General features: G+C 42.6%; 1 protein-coding gene across 1 annotated transcript in view; it reads left to right on the top strand.

Moving 5' to 3' along the window:
* Window positions 1–20,037, top strand: part of UTP6 (UTP6 small subunit processome component) — a 391,901-nt gene that overhangs the window by 248,788 nt on the left and 123,076 nt on the right. The window contains exons 13-14 of the mRNA XM_086930881.1: window positions 17,464–17,541; window positions 17,646–17,825. Coding sequence (XP_086787007.1) covers window positions 17,464–17,541; window positions 17,646–17,825 — 258 coding nt within the window. The remainder of the gene's footprint in view (window positions 1–17,463; window positions 17,542–17,645; window positions 17,826–20,037) is intronic.

Raw genomic sequence — 20,037 nt, 5'->3', positions numbered from 1 at the left:
GAGACATGCCGATGATATATTTAAAGTCCCTGTTCGTGCTCGTATTCTCACTCCCAGAATAGACCATAATATATAAGCGTGCGACGTCAGATCCAGTCTTATTAAGGGGCAATTACCACTTATAGAATGCTGGCTCTGTATATACTATACCAAAGTGAGGTATAGTGTGCACAGAGTCCAGTGGAACCCAAAAGATTGGCAGAGGTGAAGTAGATAGCACCTCACTCTCTATTTGAGGTAGTGCCGTCGAGCAGTAAGGCTTTATCAGAGGATAGTGTTAAGCATTTGTTGTACACACTCAGTCAGCAAATTATTTCACACGCACAAAGACTGAACTTCAGACCAATTGTTTTTGAATAATAATATTCTTTTAGTTATTTTATTTTCTAGAACCAAGCAAGCTTGGCACAGGTAAGCAATAAATACTTTACAGTAGTAATGCAGTTGTAACACAGTTTGGATTTCAATTTTATATGCACTTTGTTTTGGTTACAGTACTGGTACTAAAAATGGAATGCTTTGGAAATATAGTACATATACTTTGTATAGACTTTTTAGTAAAATGGCCAGTAGATTACTTTGAAGATTACTTTTCTTACACAGTGCAGTATACCAGGGTACTACACTGGGACATTTCCTGTAAACAGATGAGTAAAAGCGTTTTTTGTTATTTAGTACAATTTTAAAGGATTCCTTAGGTTTTCCAACTCCACACTTGAAAACTTTTCACAGAAAAACCGTCCGTTATCCTGTTATCCTATGGAGGAAAATAGTGTTACCGGTTAACAGATAAGTACTTTGTTGTGGGAGTTGATATTTTGAGGTTAGACTCAGGGGTCCCCCAGTGTCAAGGATGCACTCTTGTTAGACCCTCAGCAGCAATAGGGCGGCCAGGTGCAGAGTGCTGAGGCCCAATGGTATCCAATTGGGAATAGGGGACCTCCGGTTGGTTGCTGCTGACGAGCAGGTCACTGGGTTGTCGGAGCAAAGCTCCTGTTCTTAAGCTCAGGGCAAATGGGGGCTCAAAACAGCAGAAAAGGTGCACCCTCCGCGGCACTGGGGCGGCAGGGTGCAGAGTGCGGTTTTGGTGTCGGGTGCCCTGTAGCTTTGCAAACACATTGCAGGCTCGGGACGAAGGTCTTCTGGGTGCGACCACCACTTAGTGAGGTAAGTTGGGATGTTGGGGGTTGGTTAGTCACTGTCGGTTGGGCCACCCAAGGCCGTGGGGCGTCAGGTGCAGGGGTTCCTTTTAGGGTTGGATTTCCTTACCAGCTCCTGGTCGGGGGACCTTCCGATTTGAGGCTACAGGAATTGGCTGGAGGCTTAATGCAGCTCTGGGGTCACCAGATCTAGGGTCAGGATGGCCGGGGTGACCTCCACTTGGTGTTGGTCCACACGAACTCCGGCCGTGGGCGTTGGGTGCGAAGTAGTGCAGACTTCCGGATCTTTGCAGAGCTGGAGTCTGTTGTTGAACAAATCTGGTGTTCATGGGAGACTTTGGGATGGAAGGCCGGCAGGTCCTCTGGGTTTCTCTAAGGTGCGGGTTGCAGGACACATCGGGATTTCTCTGGAGGTTCGAGGTGGAGACATGCCGGTAGGGCTAGGGCCAAGTCAGTGGGAGTCCTCCTCTTGTTGGCTTCGGCATGGCTGTTCGGTCCTTCTTCTTCTGGTTTCTTGTCTGAGGAAGCAAGGTTCAGGGGTGCCCTTAAATACCAGATTTAGGGGTGTTACTGGTAAGTAAAAGGTTGGGAGGGTGGCATATGCCTCACCCAGGTTTGCTGGATCCCCCCATCTGAGGAATGGCGGGGACTGAGAGTTGTGCTTCACCTTGCCTCCCCACCTGGGAGGTGGAGTTAGCAGAGGCGAGCACACCTCTCTTCATCACTTGTTTTTCCCCGCTGGTTCTCCCTCCCAAAGTGGGGGCCAGACCCAGTGGGGACAAGTTGCTGGAAGCAGCAAATGCCTGGGGGAGCTCACAAAGGCAGCAAGCCTTTGAAGCTTCCCCTTCGTTGACCCTGCCCTTCCTGAGGGAGGAGGCTTGGCACCTCGTCCCAGGATGTGCATTGTTTCAGTCCCCCCCCCCCGAACAGCAGGCTCTCGACCCAGGGGTCCAGAAACCTGTCTGTTGGTGGCAGCTAAGAGCAGCCACTCAGCCTGGACACAAGTGGTAGGTTGTTTTTTAGGGAGTATCTTTAAGATGCCCTCTGTGTGCATTGTTCATTGAATCCCACACTGGCATCAGTGTAGGTTTAATGTGCTGAGAAGTTTGATACAAAACTTCTCAGTTTTCAGTGTAGCCAATATGGTGCTGTCGAGTTCGTAATGACACCCTCCCAGCACCATATAATCCTAATGGCAGCATTGCACTTACAATGTCCAAGAATGGACTTGGCCTACCGGCTATGGCGGTCGACCTCGACTCTGGGGAACTGGGTTCGAGTCTCAGCAATGACGCTGAGCATCCTGTGATTCTGGGCAAATCACTTAATCTCTCTAATGCGTAACAAAAAATGAATGTGTCCTTGTGTAATGCAACTGGTGCTATGTAAAGAGCACTGATACCCGATTCGGGTCAAGTTAACTCTATATAAATCTCTGTAAAAAAAACAAAAAACCAGTAGGGGTACAGGACTCTTGCACTTGTACCCTCACCACTGGTATAGGGCACCCAGCTAGAGGGATGACTGATCTATGCCAGGGCAGTGGGTTGTAGGCGTGGCACACCGGGATGTGTGCCATGTCGACTATTCACTTTGTTCTGCACCAAGACACGCAGCCTGCCAAGGCAGTGTGTGAGCGTAATGGTACAGGGTCTCTAAGGGGTGGCACAATAAGTGCTGTAGCCATTAGACAGACCCTCCAGCATTTCGCGATTTTGCAGTGAAATTGGCTTTTTTGTTAAAATGCCGCAATTTTTACAAAAGTGCCGCGAAATCGGCTCTTTTGTAAAAATGTGTGATTTTTTTTACAAAAGTACCCGCGAAATCGGCACTTAAATGTCTTTGCTTTCTCTAGCGACCTTAAGGTCGCTAGAGGAGCCACCGTAGGGCAAAAGCACCATGAGTGAGGTGGAAAACGGAGAGAGAAAGACAGGACAACCCCGATGCACCGTTTTCCTGTATTACCTTATTATACTTTGAAAGCAGCTTCCTGACTTTTGACCCTGCCTTCTCCTTCTCAACAAGTTAATGCATTCTCTTCATAAACTAACAAAGGAAGGGTTGGTACCTGCACCTGTCGTAGTCCGTGACTTAGAATAATATGATGGTGCTTGAGAGACCTAGGAACACAACCCTATAAGTTCCTCTCAAGGACAAAAGTCCTAAACAAAACAGCATACACTTTGGAATCAGCACCCATCAACAGAGTTGTTCTTGTGAAATACAAGTAATGTCCTTTACGATAATAGGAAACATCCGTGTCAAATGAACAGGACCGAGCTGGATAGACGTATATTTTAAATCCTTTATTTTTTTGTAGACAAATGTTCCAAATCACAATGAATTTTTCTTTTTCTCTTTTCTAGCCAACGCGTTTTGTCTCTTTTGATGACTTCTTCAGGGCTAAAAAACATATGAATTTTTTTTTTTTTTTTTTTTTTTTTAAAAACATTTATATTTACATAGTATTTACATGAAAAAATGACAAACATCTATATACAAAAAGATTTTTTACATTAAAAAACAGAGATATTATCCAAGTTAGCATCAATTACATGGTGGGCATTTCTTTTCTTCTACATGTTTTTTTGGTTGAAGATAAAGAGAAACTACATATGTACAACTTAGGGACATGGAAACTCTTCTGCACAAAGTTACCATGTCATTTCATATATTTCACCTAATAAAATTGGTTCACTTTTACCTGAATTACAGAATCTTGTGACCATCATCTAAGCTGACCTATCGAACACACCGATAAGTTCATACATACATTTTATCCTTTGAATCATTTCAGAAAATAACTGTGAAACCTCAGAGAAAGAGTACATCTGATTATGAAAACTCATCACATTCAATTTGAAAGGAGTCACTTTGTAAGAATCATACCTCAAAACACCTGTTTTTGCACTAAGCGGTATGGGCTGGAGAATTCTTGGTATTCACAAAGAACTTCAATACATAGTCATTATAAGATGGCGGCCATCTTATAATGACTATGTATTGAGTTTGAATCGTTATTTCCCTTAAGTTTTATAAGCAAACCAAGTTCACGGGGGAGAAAATATGTGTGAAAAAGATGCACTTAGCTTGGTGAATAATTAAGAACCAGAATAGACGATTCTAAAAGGGAAATCGCCATGGTCCTACACTTTCAAGAGAAGATTTAAGTGTAATAAATAGTCTGAAAGGATTGTAAAATTAAGCAGGAACGGTAAAAAAAATAATAATAAAACGAAAATGGATATATCTGAGACACGGAGTAAGCTGGTTTAAGAAGCCTTCATTATGCATGAGAGGCACTATCAAACCAAAGGTCTCCAGTAAGCTTGTGTGTCGGCCATCTTGGAGCGTATAAAATGCAAGGTATAATACCTAATGCATACTGTAATCCGTCCCGAAAAGGATAAAAACGGGGACCCAGAAGGTTTAGGGGAAATCATAAGAGTATACCAAAATTGTATCGAAAATAGGTGTATATGAAAAACGGAATAAACCGCTTTGAACAGAAAAGAGCAATCCTTCAACATCTCAACAGATATCAGATAGGATTGGAATAACTGAAACTTATTAAATGGGTGATACAAATTTCAGTTTTAATGAAGACTATTTTCCGGTCATATGGGCAGGTGATGGACTGCTCAATGTTATTCACTTTATTGCAATACTTCTCAAGAACGGATCATTCTAAATACTAATATGCACTTTCTAGATTCTACAAGTTCTTTGTGAATACCAAGAATTCTCCAGCCCATACCGCTTAGTGCAAAAACAGGTGTTTTGAGGGATGATTCTTACAAAGTGACTCCTTTCAAATTGAATGTGATGAGTTTTCATAATCAGATGTACTCTTTCTCTGAGGTTTCACAGTTATTTTCTGAAATGATTCAAAGGATAAAATGTATGTATGAACTTATCGGTGTGTTCGATAGGTCAGCTTAGATGATGGTCACAAGATTCTGTAATTCAGGTAAAAGTGAACCAATTTTATTAGGTGAAATATATGAAATGACATGGTAACTTTGTGCAGAAGAGTTTCCATGTCCCTAAGTTGTACATATGTAGTTTCTCTTTATCTTCAACCAAAAAAACATGTAGAAGAAAAGAAATGCCCACCATGTAATTGATGCTAACTTGGATAATATCTCTGTTTTTTAATGTAAAAAATCTTTTTGTATATAGATGTTTGTCATTTTTTCATGTAAATACTATGTAAATATAAATGAATGTTTTTTTAAAAAAAAATTCATGTTTTTTAGCCCTGAAGAAGTCTCATCAAAAGAGACGAAACGCGTTGGCTAGAAAAGAGAAAAAGAAAAATTCATTGTGATTTGGAACATTTGTCTACAAAAAAATAAAGGATTTAAAATATACGTCTATCCAGCTCGGTCCTGTTCATTTGACACGGATGTTTCCTATTATCGTAAAGGACATTACTTGTATTTCACAAGAACAACTCTGTTGATGGGTGCTGATTCCAAAGTGTATGCATTCTCTTCATAACATTCTTTTTTTCACACACGGACTGCGAATGGACTATAGAAAAAAAGAATTTGCAACAATATGTCGACATAAAAGACAACACTTACAAATTATATAAGGATAAATAAAATTCACTCTGAATGTCTTGTGAACAGAATTCACCTAAGGTGGAAAATTGCTGTGCATGTGTGACTTTAATGCAGGTCTCGTTAACACAGGGACTCTTTCAAGCCGAGGGTCACTCAAGGGTCACAGTACTTCCAAAACACAAGACTTCTCATGCCAAAAAAAATACATATCTCTTTTGATAACGCTTTCAAAACCATGTCAATTTTTTTACTAAAGAAGAGGAAAGGTTTTACTAAGCAAATAGAGACAAAACTAGGACACAGGAACAGACCGATGCACTACGAGCAAGTCTGGGTATGTAACACATTTGGGGACACAAAATACAACTTCTGCTTTACAGCAGAAGCCAGCTGTACAGGGTTTTTTTTAAGGATTTCAGATACTAGGGGCGCTCTGCCTCAATTTCTACGTTACAGAGTATGGTGTAAGTGGGTAAATAAGTAGTGCGTGAAGAGCAGACGGAAAAAAGCCCTTAACCGTCCAAAAAAAAGTCAATGACTTAACAACATGTATACAGCTGAGCTCTCGCAACTACATTCAGGTAAAAATAAACATAGTAAAATGTGACATAAACAATTAAACAAACAGAAGCAGATTCTTGGGTGTTTTTCATGTTTTTGCAAGATGATGATTTAATGTGTCCACACTTGAAGTACAGTTCACAGTTAGCCGACACGTGTTTCGTCGTGCTTCGGTGAGTCAACACGACTCTTCAGGGCTGGTAATACAAAATGACGTTAAGTTTTCAGTTTTTCTATTCGCCAATATCCAAGCAGTCATATGACTCATATACTGCTCTTATACTCGTTATTATCATTTTTACACAAAGTATGGTTCGCCAACATACTGCTACTCGTTCGCAAACAATGTAATATTCGACTGCTAAGCACATCTCCATAGTAGCTGTCCTCTCAAACATGGCGGCCTTGAAATACAGGAACACAGTCGGTTTTTTCCGATGTACAAACCCCGAATAAAGAGGCACCTCCCTTCCGGTCACGTGTCCGTCTTTCGAATCACGGCGACCGGGAATCAACAGAGGAGGGATACCGCACTCCTGGTGAGTTTCTGAACCCATTTCCACAATGACTCTATCCGTTTTACACGGTCTGATCATTTCACACGATCACGCTAACCCCTACTAAGTATCGACCTATACCGGCAGTGACTTTGTCTCTTCTGGTTTTTAATTTTGTGCTCATCTAATTTTGTGCTCATTTATTTATGTTTCTCGACACAGAACGTCGCGAAAGTGAAACGCACCCGTTTCTACAGCGCCTTAGCAGGTGGATCCCCTCCCGGTACCGCTCAATACGCACCCGTATTAAGGTACTTACATGCTTCGTTTTGCCTAAACAAATTCGTAAACTCAATTATAACGTGAAAAAGAGTCACACCATAAACTCGATCTTAACCCTGACGACACATATATTGTGTGTTTCTCTCTTTACGTATAGCTTGAAATTTGAAATCATCACTTACCCTATTGGGCGATATATAGAAGCAGGAATACCTTCTTGCTCCTAACTAAGCTTGACGAACCATTACAGTAACTCAGTTTATTAAAGAATGTGACCGCGCTTTGGTAAGAACATTCTCCTTTTTATTTCCTCTCGCACAACACAGATGTCCCTTGACATTTCCCTGTTTTTATGCCTTCCTTATGCCCTTTTCTCTTTCCCTCTACCTTCTCTCTATTTCACATAAACAGAACTCTACAACGAGAACAAGACTGATCTCAACCCATTTAATCTGAGTTGAGCCACAAGGTAATAACTCTAACCTCTTCAGAGAGAAATTCTTCTCACTTCATTCCAGGCACCGCCGGTACTATAGGCCTTCCACTTACTTCACAGGCCCAATAGGGGATTCATTACCACAATTTTCACAAACTAGATGCACTCCATACTCGTCACATTCGCATGGCATGTTCTTCACGTTAAGACCTTTTTATGTAGGATCGCCGTGTGCTTGTCACACATGATAAACACTTAACTATAATCACGACCTCGTGTCCCACCTAGCACACTTCCACCCGAGGATACCTACAATCACCTTTTAGTGGATTGCGCCTAAACAGAATAGCGTCACCACAAACCACACTCACAACGTGTGAAAGATACCGCACGTCATAACTGCATGTGTGTTGCACCCTTGTCACCAATGCATTTTGTTAAAGATGTAAGACGTAAAAATGAATATCTATACATACGTCATTTTGTATTACCAGCCCTGAAGAGTCGTGTTGACTCACCGAAGCACGACGAAACACGTGTCGGCTAACTGTGAACTGTTCTTCAAGTGTGGACACATTAAATCATCATCTTGCAAAAACAAGAAAAACACCCAAGAATCATATATATATATATATATATATATATATATATATATATATATATATATATATATATATATATATATATATATATATATATATATATATATATATTTTAACGTCGATGCTTATGGCAAGTTATTTTTTATAAAAAGTATCATATATTGTTGACCAAATACAATGTATTATTTATATGCACTATGAGAAGCCATGAATTGTCACGGCATAATGATGTGAACTCAGGTCTGTCTTCACTGTTAACTAAACTGTGACCCAATCAATTTACAGCACTTGCACTTTAAAAACTCAATCTTCACCTTAACACGCTGTCATGTGATCAGGCTCAGGTGAGGCGAAACGTTATGGCGACAGCAGAATAAAGAATCCTGCATCCAAATACCTCTGGTCCTTGTCTACTTCCTGTGCATGTTCGTGGGAGGACGAGCTTGGGGAAACTACATATATATATATATTTACGATAATATAATAATAACACAGTGCATTCAATGTAGTTTTTGTATATTCAAGATGTTGAGCCATCTATCCAGAGGGTCCCAGATCATTAATCCCTTTTTTGTTTGCCCATTTACCTTTTTTAGCATAGATGGCCTTCTCTACCTTATAAGTAGCCAACAGTCTAGCTTGCCATTGACCAAAAGAAGATGGGTTCAGATCTTTCCAATATGTGGCAATAAAAATCCGAAGGATGGTCATTTCAACAAACAGTAGTGCACCCCTTTTCTTGAGATTAATCGTGTCATTTAATCCTAACATAATAGTAGTTGGTGTAAGTGGAATATCTGATAGAAGAACTCTGTTTAAAAACCGTTGTATTTGTTTCAATAATTCTAATTTTGGGCATGTAGCAAACATATGCACGGAGTCCGCACAGTATTCTGCGCACCTCGGTTAAGTTGTTCCACTGCCCGTAGCCCATTTAGCAATCCTACTAGGAGTTATATATATAAAAAAGTAACCTGTTTTCTAGAATTGTGCCTGCAATTTAGGTGATAACAGGTATGTTTGTGGAAGGCCCAAGGCTTCATAGAAAGCATTAGGTGGAACGTTTAGTTTCTGCTGCCATTTCACGTCTATTTTGCTTAAATCATCAGGTCGTCGTTCATATAGTATGTAGTATATACTTCCTATCCTTGGTAAATTAGACCCAAGCAATTTATTTAGGAGGTCTATCCTTGCGAACCCTGCTAATCCCCCTGTTTTATTATTAGATATGTTACAATAGCTTGGTACTGAAATATCTGGTTACTGTTCAATTTATAGCGGGACTTCAAATGAACAAATACCATCAGGGTTGATCAGATGCCCTAGTCTTAGTTTACCAGCCTGATACCAATGTTGTAGATATGCTTTTTTAAAGATTGGAGGTAGATTATCGGTGTTTCTGATAGGGGTATAATAGTTCAATTTAGCCAGTCCAAATGATTTACGGATGTTAGAGAAAACTCGATAAGCACTGAACAATGTTTTAAATCTGACCCTCTTGTAGTAACTACATTCCTGCTGGGGCCAAAGGCAGTCCCTAATGTTTTCCCCTAAAAGTAGAAAGTAAGGGAAAGGCATACAGTAGCTCGAGGCTATATTGCAGGGCGGCAGCCCAATAATATAGTTCTGTCTCTAGGTAAAGAAAGTCGTTTAAAATACCTCCTCGGCTGTGAATAAGCCCAGATAAACTGGGAAAAAATGTGTTAAAAAATTCGGAGTATAGGATCATTGAAATCTAATGGAATTGTCCGGGAAAAGTAAAGTAGCTTGGGGAAATAAGTAATTTTTAAGACCTTATATCTCCCTACTATTGTGAGATGTAGGTTATTAATTTGTCGGAGTGATTTCTTCATGTCGGCTGACAGCGGGGTCAGATTTTCTTTAACTATTAGGTCTAGATCAGGGACTATATTGACCCCTAAGTATTTAGCTTTCTTGGTGATTCTATCGTCCACCCAGTTTATCTTCTCGTTTATACCAATCTGCATTTTTATTTTGTTGAGGGCGTATGCAGAAATTGTTCCAAATTCTACGGGTTCTTGTTCCAAAGCCCTAATAGCCGATTTAGGTTCAGGTGTTATTATGGCTAGATCTTCGGCATAAGCCATGATCTTCGTATCAACACCAAAACTACTCACTGCTGTAATTGTAGGGTTTAATTCAATTCTTTTAATCAAAGGGTCAATATAAAGGGTGAAAAGTAACTGGGAGCAGGGGCACTCTGCCTCATCCCTCGTGATCTCCTTTATTTGCTCTGACAGGTGTCCATTAATTAATATTCTAGCTGTGGGGCTTTGGTATAATGCCTTTAGTGCCTGAACTATCTTGGGGCCAAAGCTGATCCGCCTCATGATAGCCCATAAAAATTGCCATGAGACCTGTCAAACGCTTTTTCAGCGTTCAAAAGAATTAGTGAGATTGGGTCACCCCTGCAGCGCCGAATAAAGTAATAGTCCGACGGACATGCTCGGCAGTGCCCTTCATTGGGATGAACCCATGTTGCCAGCTAGAAATTAGAGGCTGGATATTTAAGGATAGTCTGGAGGCAATAACTTTGGAAAATATTTTAGAGTCCGTATTAATTAAAGTTATGGGTCTGTATGATGACATTTCCAGAGGTGATTCATCCTTTTGGGGGAATATTACAATTTTAGTGATTGACCAAGAGCTCGGTGGTGAAGCCCCGTCAAAAATAGAACCTACTACGTCAGTAAAAAGATTGTTTATTTGTTGCCATAAAACTTTATAAAATTCATCTTGAATGCTGTCCATGCCAGAGGCTTTGTCATCTTGGAGGCTAGCTAATGCGATAGTGATCTCCTCCCAGACTGGAGGAATTTCCATTAGATCACGTTTGTCATTATTAAGTTCAGCTATCGGTGTTATCGCTAAATAATTATTAATCTCAATTTCTCTGCACTCAGTAGGCCCTACGATCTCTTCGAGATATAGTTTCTCGTAGAATTTCCTAAAAGCCTCCTCTATTTTTTTAGGGTCAGTGGTTATCCCTTCAGTATCCGTTTGGATTGAGGAGATTGTATTCGCTGTTACCTGCTGTCTAGTGGAGATGGACAGTTGATGGGCAATAGTTTCGCTCCATTCATAAAGTTCTTCTCGTGATTCTGCCCACTTAGCATCCATTCTCTCTGCTAAAATATTCCCCAACTCTGACTTAGAGAACCGCAGTACATCTTCACTGCTTGTTTTTTTTTAATCTACCTCATGTAGAGAGCGAAGAGTTTTCCTTTTTTTTTTTTTTTTTACTGTTTCTCCCTTTGATTAAGCCACACATGAGTATCCCTCCCCCTCTCTCTCCCCCCACCCCGTGCCTCCGCTGCTGTCAGGACTCACAGGAGGTTTCCTCCTTTTAACACAACGCTGGCTACCATCTCCCTCTCACTAAATTATCAAAAGTCAGTTCATCCCTCAAGCTAGAGTGCTTGTTGGCACCGATGGAACTCCAAGATGGCTGCCAACATGTACATACTGCAACAGCACACCACCGTTAGCAGTCTAGTCTTTTAGGCTTCAGAACACCTGATGAAGTGTGCTTCAACATTCCACTGTGCACTTCACTGAAGAAATAATTGGAAGAGCACTGGTTTTTCCCAGCATCATGGAAGTCAGTTAGGGTAGTTGCAATAAAATCAGGGTTAGCTTTGTAGCTAATATAAAACATTCTGTGAGAAAAGGTTATGGAGTCAAAGGTAAATTTATATTTAAAAAGGGAACAAAGTCAGAATATATTTTCCTTTGTTTGAAAACTGGAACTACCTTTTAGTAATTGCTTTCCTTAGCTGAGAAGATTAAATAAAAATCTTTTTGAATCCACTTTCTTTTTCAGCTGTTCCAGAATCTGTCAGACCCGGGTGTGACCTTTCAACACACAGTGTCTTCTTTGACTGAAACTTGTTCACTCCTCAGAGAATTAATTAAAAGGTGAAGTCAAGGTCAAAAGCCCGCCATATTTATTTCTCTTGCCATGTGTTAAGCTTGAAGATAAATAAGTGAAGGCCCAGTCAAAGTACTCCAGTAATGTTCTATGGCCAGAATAAATTAACTCTTCAGCAAACATTAAAACCCGGGGCAGAATAAATTGTGCTTTCAGCAAACATTAAAACTGAAGGCCTGAATAAAATGAACGCTTCCTTTTAACATTTAACCTATGTTCTGAAGCATTGTTTAAAAACTAATTAAAGACAGAAAACCAGTCCCCCTTCTCCCGAAACCCAGTTCAAAGTCCACTCCAGTCTCTTAACAGTGAGTTAATAGAAAGAAGGAGAAACCCAAATAATACGTAAATTAGGAATACAGAAATAAATACTTATCTTATCTTTCTTACATTAAGGAATAGCAGGATCAAGTGAAGATTGTACCTGAGCACGAAAAGAAAAGAGATTTGAGTGAAGACCTCTCATACAACCTAGCAAACAACAAGTATAAGAGAAGTAAGCTTCAGTAAACATTCTGGTAAGATAAGTTATTCATACACCATAGAAAAAACAGTAAGTTAAAAGGCACAGTAAATAAAGGTTTTTACATGTTAATGTTTTAGTCCTATAAGAAGAAGAAGACGTAGCTGAATATGCAGAATATTGGAGCAGTCTCTTCTCTGTCCCAACCCCTTTTTCCCCCTTAGAACTTACCTGCAATGGAATACTAAAAGACCTGAGAAGGTTTTTGGGATCTAGCGTCATTCTGCTCCTGTGTGGTTCATACAACAATAAGTATTTAGACCCTGACACCCGCCTTAACCCCAACCATCCTCACACCCTCCCCCACGTCTCGCCCTCCTGCCGATAGCCATAGGTATTATCTTTCCTAGATTATCAATCCTAGATTTTGATGAAAAGCCAACATTTTTAGTTTTTAGTCTCAGTGGAATCATTACGGACCCCCCTTTCCTCCCCCCCCGCTCACCCCCCCAAAAAAAGCAGTCGGGAAAACCCTGAATGATGGTTTGCAATTGTGAGCCCCGGTCGCCAGCCTACTCAAAATTTTGCCCGCTAGTCAGTGAAGTTAGGCTAATCTGACCACCCTTAAAAAAAACTCTAAAGAGGACAAAAAGAGAAGAAATCCTTATTGAAAGATTCCCATTGAGTCCCCCTTCACATTAGTTCCAGTCGTCCATATCTGAGTTCTTCGCTATGTGTTTTATTTATTTTTTTCTCTCCACAATGTCTGTTAGATACTCTCCAGCTTTAATTTCAGATAGGAAAACCCGGTTGGAGCCTTCAAATATCACTTTCCCTTAGATCTCTTAGAGGCTTTCTTTCCACCCTTTGACCACACTATTATTACTGAGTCCAACAGTAAAAGGACTACCACACACTAGAGCACCGTGAAGGTGATGATTATCAACTTTAAATAAATAGAGAACTTACCTGCTTTTGATTTACTTCTGTCCTGAGGGAACGGCGGGAAAGTTCCAGAGTCCCGACCTGCAATGAAGAGGGAGAAAGAACTTCGGTTGGTGGACTTTGCCTACTGCACTGACTGTCTATCCATAAATAAAAGGACCATATATCAAATATGTAATATTGTTCACTAAGCCTCTTATTTTGAGCCTAAAAGGTGCAATATCACAGTGGGTATCTTCGGAGGGAATAAATGCGAAGCGGTGCAGAAACTACATCATGGGTACCCTACTGTTAAGTTAACTACAGAAGCAATGGCGTTGTCCAAGAAACTATGACGTGCAATCCCTTCTGTAAAGGACAAAAGCTCTCACCCACTAATTGGTGGCATGCTATGTCATAGGGCTCCTTTTCGTGCAAACAAAAGTGGTTGCCAGTGTTGGCTTCAATCCCTTGTAACAGGGGAGTTTTTATGGATGCTCAGGATGAGGGCCTTTGATATGATATGGTTTATCATAGACCCTCAACCTAAACATCCGTAAGGGCTCCCCTGTTATGCCATGTTGAAGCCTATGCCGGCAACCCCCATTGTCAGCGTGAGGAGGAGCCCTATGATTAAGCATGTCACCAGATGGTGCATAAGGGGCTTTCTGAGCTCACATCAGAGACCCGATGTGAGAAGGTGGCCTGATATGCAGTGCTCACTATTCTAGTGAACACTATGTATCAGTCCAGCAACCCTTATTGATGATTGGTTGTAAGTCAACCTTATAGACCAGCTATCCTAGTAGCGTGGATAAGAGCAGTCTAAGGCTAAAGACTCGAGAGGGCGTGTTAAGCCAGCTGTTTACCACACATATACCCCTTGAATACCCAGTGAAAGGACACCACACAAGTGTTATGAAAATAAACAGTTATTTATTAAAGATCACAACAGCCCTGTACTCTTTATGAGGACAGGGTACTAAGCACAAACCAAAACTCTTACAAAAATACTTAAGTTAGCACAGTATATACAAAAGCCCGAGGGGCACGGAAAACCATATACTCTGAAAGTGGAATGCGAAATTACTAGCAGGTAAGTACAGTACTAATAGCTTTTGGAATCGCTAGGACTTGACTAGGGAATCGTTAGATTACTTCTAGGAGGCCTAGGGGACTCGGGTGCAGTGTGTGCACTCTCACGCGAGATGCGGACAAAAGTCTATGGTAGCTAGGAATTGCAAAGTTAGTGTTCTCGGGCGAACCCGACCTGGTAGGAGGAAAACGAAAGTAGATTCTGACCCTTGGATAGTGAGGCTATGCTGGGGCACCGAAATGCCGAAGTTACCTAGCCCAGGGGCTGCAGCTGCATAGGACTCAAAAGACGTCGGGAATCCTCGTTGCCGGACCAGGAGCCTGGAAGAAAGAAGTTGCTGGCAGGCGACCAGTGAAGAAAGTTCGGTGGATCCAAGCCTGGATCGATGGAAGATGACACCTGAAAGCAGAGGGGACCAAGTTCGAGACTACTAGCCAGTAGTCAGTGGGCACCAGGAGGGCACCGGATGGTAGCCACCTCGACAAGGTGAGTGGGTGACGCTGTGCTCGAAGATCTCACGGACCAGGAGGCGTTGTCGGCGACCAGGATGGAGGATCGAGCTGTCCCACGAAGATAGAAGCTGTCGGCGTCGCTGGACCCAGGATTGGGCAACAAAGCCTTGGCAAATTCAAGCCCACGCGGTGGACTCAAAATGGCGTCTGGAGTGGACCAGGAGGGTCCAGGGTGCCTCTCTTCAAGAAGGAAGCAAGGGCCAGTCTGGAGCAACCAGACCAGCAGCAGTGATGTCGTCGGGCGTCGTTCAGAAGGCCACAAGCCAGCCGGCTAGTAGCCAAACAACGCGGTGCACAGCAAACAGCAGAAGGGCCCCACGCAGATCGTGGAGATGCAGGGAGGCTGACCTTGGGTGCTGGAGCTGCGCAGGGTCGGGGCTTCTCGGACCCCAAAGCACTCACCAGTGGAGGACACGGTGGGCTTGCAGTAAAGATGTCGTGCAGTCTTGGCGATCGTCGGTCCCTCGAGGTCTTGTCGCACTCACGGTTCTCAGCTTTGCTGTAGAGGTGAGTAGAGGTCAGAGGTGCCAGGGAAGCCGGGTCTCGTCGAGCTGGGTCGTCGGATTCTTGAAGGACTTGCAGCAGACCGCAGTGTTTCTTAGGATGGTGCCCGCTTGATGCAGGGTGACTACTCCTTAGCCACAAGGGAGAATCTTGATGAAGAAATCGTGAAGTCCTTTCGAAGAAAGTCGTATCTTGATTCCAAAGATGATCTAATTTGAACAGGGGGCCCGCTCCTATCTTTATACTAAAAAAAGGGGCTGACCCGGTGACTAGGTCCTGCCTATGGGTGGGACCAGGAGGGGGGTGGTTACACCCCTCTCCCCTGCCGGACTTCCCCAGGCCAGGGGCTGGTGTGCCCCTGGAACTGGTTCTGACTGGCCTATGCGTAGTGAGCACCGGGGTGCCACTCAGCAGTCACCTTCCTGAAAAGCCCTGCCTACCCAGGATACACAAAACCATGTCTGGGACGGTGCTAGCACCGCCCCGGACAGGAAACCCTTTGTCCAGGCCTCCCTCGCTGGAAGGACTCCCAGCAGCAGGAGGTCAGACTCGTGTCTGTGGTGGCAGCATCCATTTTGTGGAGCTGAGGCTTCAGTTAACTTTAACCGGGGTTCACAGTTACATACATGTCGTGTCCCTCTAGAAGGGTGGAATGCTAACCCCGTCGCCAGAATTGGCGAGGGGTTAGTATTCCAATTCGTATGACACCTTACTCGACATGTTTTGATAAAGCAATACCAAAGATAGCATTTAACCGCGAGGATTATAATGCACTTAAGAGTATATGGTATGCGATATCATGGAACAGCTATTAGGACTTGGTTCCGCAAGCTGCAGACAGGCTCAGCTCATGCCAGAGCACCATCTCACACGATTCCAAGCACTCTGCCTTCAGGATTGTCAAGGCCTGCCATAGGAGTGACTGATAGGAATCTGTGTGTCCATTTTAGGGTTAGATATAGGTATACTATATCTACAGCAAAGGGTGATTACACGACTTTGCCCCAGCTGTCAAGCAGCCAGTTGTGTCAAATGTAGGAGGCCAGCCAGGGGTGGCATAATACATGCTGCAGCCCCTGGCAGCCCTGGGTACACCCATGCCCTGAGTTACAGGGTCTGATAGGGCGGCCCAGTACCAATTGGAAATGTACCTAGGGTACATGGAATCCATTTTAAAGAGAGAGCAGTAGGCCTGGGGTCCTGATTGGCAGGGTCCCAGGTCGACTATGTCCAAAACCAGCTAAAACACAGGGCAAAAAGTTGGGGGCAACCATAGTCAGGAGGTACCTTCCTACATCCGACACCTTTGAGAGGCACTTATTTAACGGCTATTCTAATTATGAGGGAGTTGCAGTTCTAAGTATCCATCAGAAGAGCAAATTCCCTCATTAAGGATCTTTCTGCTGGATACTGTATATAACTGCAGGTTCCTCACTGTCCTCCTACCTCCCCATTCTGTGGAGTAGTTTATTTGTCATCTTTAAAAGGTCCCAAAATTGGAGATTTGCATACTGGTTTTTAAGTGCTCCTCGTCTGAGTGCGCGGAACAAGTTAATCAAGAAACTGATGGAGCACAAGGGTGGGGCTTAAATTTTGCCCCACTGGGACTTCTGGGGCGGAATGAGGGCAACTTGTAGCTGGACGGCAAGCGTAGTGGCTTGCAGCACTGCTTTAAAAACCTTTGGATGGCACCTGGGGAATATTGTAAAAGTGAGGAGTCTGACTATAGATGCAGTAGACACCAGAAAGAGTGTTACTGAAGGTAAGTAGCTTGTTCATGCCACCGGGTAAGTGAGGTAGATACCACACCTGATTAATTGCTTTCTTTTGTAATATAAATCATACTTGACTTTTGGCATTTTTTGGAGTAACTATGATACTTTTTTTTTGTTCCTGTTTACAGAGACAAGACCGGCTACTCAGTGCATTTCACAGAGCAGATGAATCCGGCCTGTTACAAGAAAGTTTATACATTGAGTGGGTAAGGGATGTAAACACCCACCAGACAGAATATTATTTTACTTTAGCATCCAAGTATTGTTCAAAATTCATCTTTTGATAAATAATTTTAATTTTCATTTTCAGCTTCACCTGTTACTGGACCTAAATCAATCTGATATGGTGGTAAAAATATCTGAAGTTGCAACCAAACGTTTTAGCCAATCAGTGCAAATGTGGCAAACAAGACTGCAGCTGTTGATGAAACTTAAGAGTAAGGATATTGCTCAGCATTTTGAGGAGGCTTTTACGCTAGTGAAAACGAAGGTTAGTGAATAGTAAAATATTTTCAATTGTAAGTGAAACAAGTTGATATAGATTGGAAAATAAATGAGGGAAATGAAAATCAGCATAGCAGTTATTTTTGATGTCATATGCTACCATTTACATACATTTCCCAGTCACAAGCCTACTTAGATCTGTTCATATTTTATGCTCAGCAAATTTATTTCTGAGGAATCACTGACCGATAAGTGAGTCCCAGAGAGGGAAAAGTTTTTGTTTTAATCAATATTTTTATTTGCTTTGCATGAGAAACAAACACCCATCAGAACCATAACAACAGTCTCATATAAGGCACATATAAGAAATTTAGTTACTACAGCCTCAATGATTTCACGCAGAGTCAGGAAAATAATCAAACAATATTGTATTTTTCCCTTTAACATACTAATAATGAGACTGGTGCTATGTTTCACCTTCAGGTCCTGCCCCATTGTGTTTCAGGGATATGCTACTGGCTATGTTCCGCGTTATCTGGGACTTGTTGAGCATCGTCAAGTAGGAACAGGCCATAATGGGTAAAGGACTTGCCCCATACCTTATGGAATATTTGTGGGCACCCCTTGCACTTATATGTTACTCTTTCAGCTGCCATATATAAATCCATCACCTTTTTCCATTCCCAGAGTGTTAGCGCTTCCGGTGTGCTCCAGTGCCTGGCCACATCCCGCTCTGCCACCACTAGGCCCAGGGCACTAAAAAGTATATGGGGTCTGGTAGTGTCAATATCGCATGGTATGCCCAAAAGAATGAACTTTGGATCTGCGGGAATGGATAACCCCAACACTGCACTTAATTCCTCAAGTATTGTGTTCCAGTACTTCTGTATAACCGGGGCAGCCCCACAATGTATGGAAAAAGTCTCCCATGGCAGTCCGGCATCACAGACACTTGAGGGTTTCAGCTGGTCCCATCTAGTGTAGTCTAGCTGTATCATAATATACCCTGTGGAAAATCTTTTATTGGATAAGGCACAAACAGGCTTTGATCGCCATCTCTCTGGGGTGCATTAGAGCCGCCTCCCAGTCTGCCCTCCACAGCACCCACCTCGCTGTCCCACTTTTCCCTGAGTTTACCAAGTTTATCGCGATTAACTTTTCTTGCAGCAATCTCCCTTCGAGCAGCGCATATTCTGGTAGGTCTGCACCCACTAGTGCTTCTGCTAACCATGCGTGATGCAGTTGGGCCGATTTAATAAATTAGGACCGATGAAGCTTGTATTCAGTGCGAAAGGTGGAGAAAGTTTTAAGTTCACCCTTATCGATAATGTGCCCCACATTGGATATACCCAGCAGATTCCAGGTCCTGAAACCCCACAACTTTCCCAGTTCCTTAAGCCATTTCCCTTTCCACAATGGTTGTTCCCCAAGTGGCTCTTTAGGACCATCCCAATGTTCTAGTCGTTCTTTCCAATAGTTCCAACTTGTGACCTGCAACACGGGGAGCAACCCGTGTATTCCCATACTTCTGTATAGATAGTAAAGAAAAGTGCGCAGTTCCAGCCTCTCCCTTTCTAATCTATATGTAGAATGGTAATTGGTTATGTGTATCCAGTCATTGATAGCCAAATGTGGGGCCCAGTAATAAGCCTCGATGTCTGGCAGCACTATTCCCCCATTGTAAAGGTTGCGTTACAGTCGCCTCTTTGTGATCCTCGAGTGCCTCCCTTGCCGTAATAGCGATCGTAATTCACTCTCTAGTTCGGTAAATACTATTCCGGGGAGTGGGTGGGTGGTAAATATTCTGGAGGACGTAAAGGAACTGGGGCAAGTTGACAATTTTAACCATAGCCAATAATGTAAGGAGAAGGTCTCTACATCTTTCCTTGATGTCTTTGAACTGCATCCCTGTCCAATATTTTGTTTTCTGCATACCTCTTTGTGAGGTGTAATAAAGATACTGAGGTATTTGAAACCCTCTGAGACCACCTTTATGTCCCCAGCCAGGGGCGTGGGAGGTGGTGTGGGGAGCAGTCCATAGTATGTCCAGGGCTGTATACTTTTGATTTAGTCCAATAATCTTTTAGCCAGAGTACCTTCCATATTTGTCTGTTTAGAACCGGGTGGGTATTGTTCTGTCACCTACAGGAGAATGTTGTCTGCATAAAGAGATATCTTCTCCTCCTCGTTGTCATTAGGAGTAATTCTAAAACCCAGCACAGGAGTGGGAACAGGGGGCATCCCTGTCGAGTTCCACT

Source organism: Lissotriton vulgaris, chromosome 7 (genome assembly GCF_964263255.1).
Source record: "Lissotriton vulgaris chromosome 7, aLisVul1.2, whole genome shotgun sequence".
Classification (NCBI taxonomy): domain Eukaryota; kingdom Metazoa; phylum Chordata; class Amphibia; order Caudata; family Salamandridae; genus Lissotriton; species Lissotriton vulgaris.
The sequence above is the reverse complement of the archived record's forward strand: the minus strand, read 5'-3'. Positions and strand labels throughout refer to the sequence as shown.